Genomic DNA, 2,152 nt, shown 5'->3' with positions numbered 1-2,152 from the left:
GCTGTGGGGCAGAGCTGGAGTGGCACCCCCAGCGCTTTGCCCCGCGCCGCGGGGCCGGGGCGAGCTCTCAGGGCCAGCACCTGCCCTGCCCACCGCCCTGGCGCCGCCGCCCTGGCACCGCCACCCCCAGGCACTTTAGGAGGAGCAGCTGGGGGCACGGGGCCATCTCAGGATCCCACCTGCCCCGTTCCTGCGCTGGGCCCGGTGCCCTCTGCCCGCCCCGGGGACTGTGGGACAGGGAGGGGCTGGAGGTTGCTGTCAAGACCCTTCCCAGGCACCACGCTCAGGACTCTGCCCCTTCCCGTGGCACCAGGGCACTGGCGCTGCACAAAGAAGAATATACCTCTGATGTCTGTCCGTCTGTGTGACCCTCCGTCTGTCCCTGGGCCCTTCCCTCTGTCTTGTTGCCCCCTTTGTCTGCTGCCGGGACCAGTGTGGTGCTGAAGCTGGGCTGGGGGGTGCCAGGGTCACGCTGCCATGGTGCCACCCATGCCAGGGACCCCCCACCCATCCTGGGTGCTGGGGCTGGTGGGGAGAGGGCACAGGGTTGTTGCAGAAAGCTGCTGCTGAGGGGACTGTGCTGTAATTGGGGTGAAACTCAGAGGTTTCACCACCTCCTGCTCGGCTCCGGGTGGGGAGCAGGGCCCTGGGGTGCTGCAGGCGGGGGCTGTGGCCCGGGGCCCCTCTCCCTGTCACACAAGTGTTACTATGCAAAGGCGGCCGTGGGAGCAATGCCTGGAGAGAAGCCATGGCCCGAGCTGGGCTCAGCCCCTGGCGCTGCCCCCTGGGTCCCCCCCGTGCCCCATGGAGGGAGGCTGGGCAGCCGGTACCGACCCGGGGCCAGGGAGCAGCTCCCTGGAGTTACCCCGAGTCCGTGTGCCGGGGAGGGGCTGGCTTTGGGGGGGAAGCAGAGAGCCCCCTCCTCCAGAGCCCGAGTGCTGTGGGAGGCAGTGAGCACAAGGCAGAGGCTGCACCTCGGGGTGCTGCTGGCGCTGTGGGTGCTCCAAGGTGGGGGCTGATCCTGGGGGAGCTGCACCCCACGTTTTCAGGGCTTTGTGGCTCTCTGACTTGTCTGACTTGACGTGTGTGTGTGTGTGTGTGTGTGTGTGTGTGGGTTGCGGGTTCCCCTGTGTACTGTCTCCTTCCTGAGCTGTGTGGACTTACAGCTGAGGGGGGCTGATGGGCAATGCTGGGCCCTGTGGTGGCAGGGGCCGTGCTGGGGGATCCTGCACCCCAAATCCTGCACCCCAAACCCTGCACCAGCAGCTGGACTGGGCAGGGGGTGCAGGGTGTGCCCCTCTGTGTCCCTCGGGGATTGGGGTGGCAGGGGGGGTGGGCTGCCCTGGCACCCTCCAGCCCCCCCAGCTGGGGCTGCTGAGCCAAGCTCTGTCTGTATTTCTGTTTGTTGATCTGTTTTCTCTCTTCCCAGCTCCTTCCTCCTTGGGATGATTTGTCCTTCACTTTTTTTCTTCCTCTCTCTGTCTTTCTGAGCTGTGAATATTTTTAACCCTGTAAATACTGTCCAGCTCTTCAAAATCATAGGATATTTTATCAATTGTAAATCAGATCAGTAATCCCTGTATGATATGAATTATCCATGGGTGGTTTTCAAACTCAGGTTCTAATGGACCAAATAAAGTTTTGTTTTTCACTGAAGCTGTTTGGTTTTCCTGTGGAAGAGACAAAAGGGATGAGTGGGCTGGTTTGGGGGTCAAAGCAATGGGTTTTAAGGCATTTCCGTGGAGCAGTGACAGTCGGTGCTGGAGGGAGAGTTGAGCACCAATAAAAGAGGAATTGGAAGTTTTCCTGCACTTGGGGGTGTGGGAGCACAGAGAGGGGCGGAAATAAAGCAAAACAAAAGCAAAATCCAGAAATTCCCATAAAATGAGCGGCGTTCTCTCGCAGGGCCGAGCAGGGCTGTGCCGCGGCCGGGAGAGGGCACCCACCATCCGCCTGCATGCTCTCCCGCTCGTGCCTCAGTTTCCCCACCCGTTCCGTGCCGGGCGGCGCCGTGGCCGTGCCCGCTGCATGCCCGGCACCGTGCCCGGGCTGGGAATGCCGGAGCTGCTCGCTCCTCGCAGCTCGCAGGGCAGCGCCCCTGCTCCTGCTCCGGCCGTGCCCGTGTCCGGCGGCGGGGCCGCCTGGCGCGGGG

General features: G+C 63.0%; 1 protein-coding gene across 1 annotated transcript in view; it reads left to right on the top strand.

Moving 5' to 3' along the window:
* Positions 1-2,152, top strand: part of CAPN15 (calpain 15) — a 41,170-nt gene that overhangs the window by 38,617 nt on the left and 401 nt on the right. Inside the window, 1 exon segment of the mRNA XM_031060428.1 lies at positions 1,906-2,144. Coding sequence (XP_030916288.1) covers positions 1,906-2,144 — 239 coding nt within the window.

The sequence above is a fragment of the Geospiza fortis genome, unplaced genomic scaffold (assembly GCF_000277835.1).
Source record: "Geospiza fortis unplaced genomic scaffold, GeoFor_1.0 scaffold114, whole genome shotgun sequence".
In the NCBI taxonomy this organism is placed as follows: domain Eukaryota; kingdom Metazoa; phylum Chordata; class Aves; order Passeriformes; family Thraupidae; genus Geospiza; species Geospiza fortis.
This window is presented reverse-complemented; position numbering and strand designations above follow the sequence as displayed.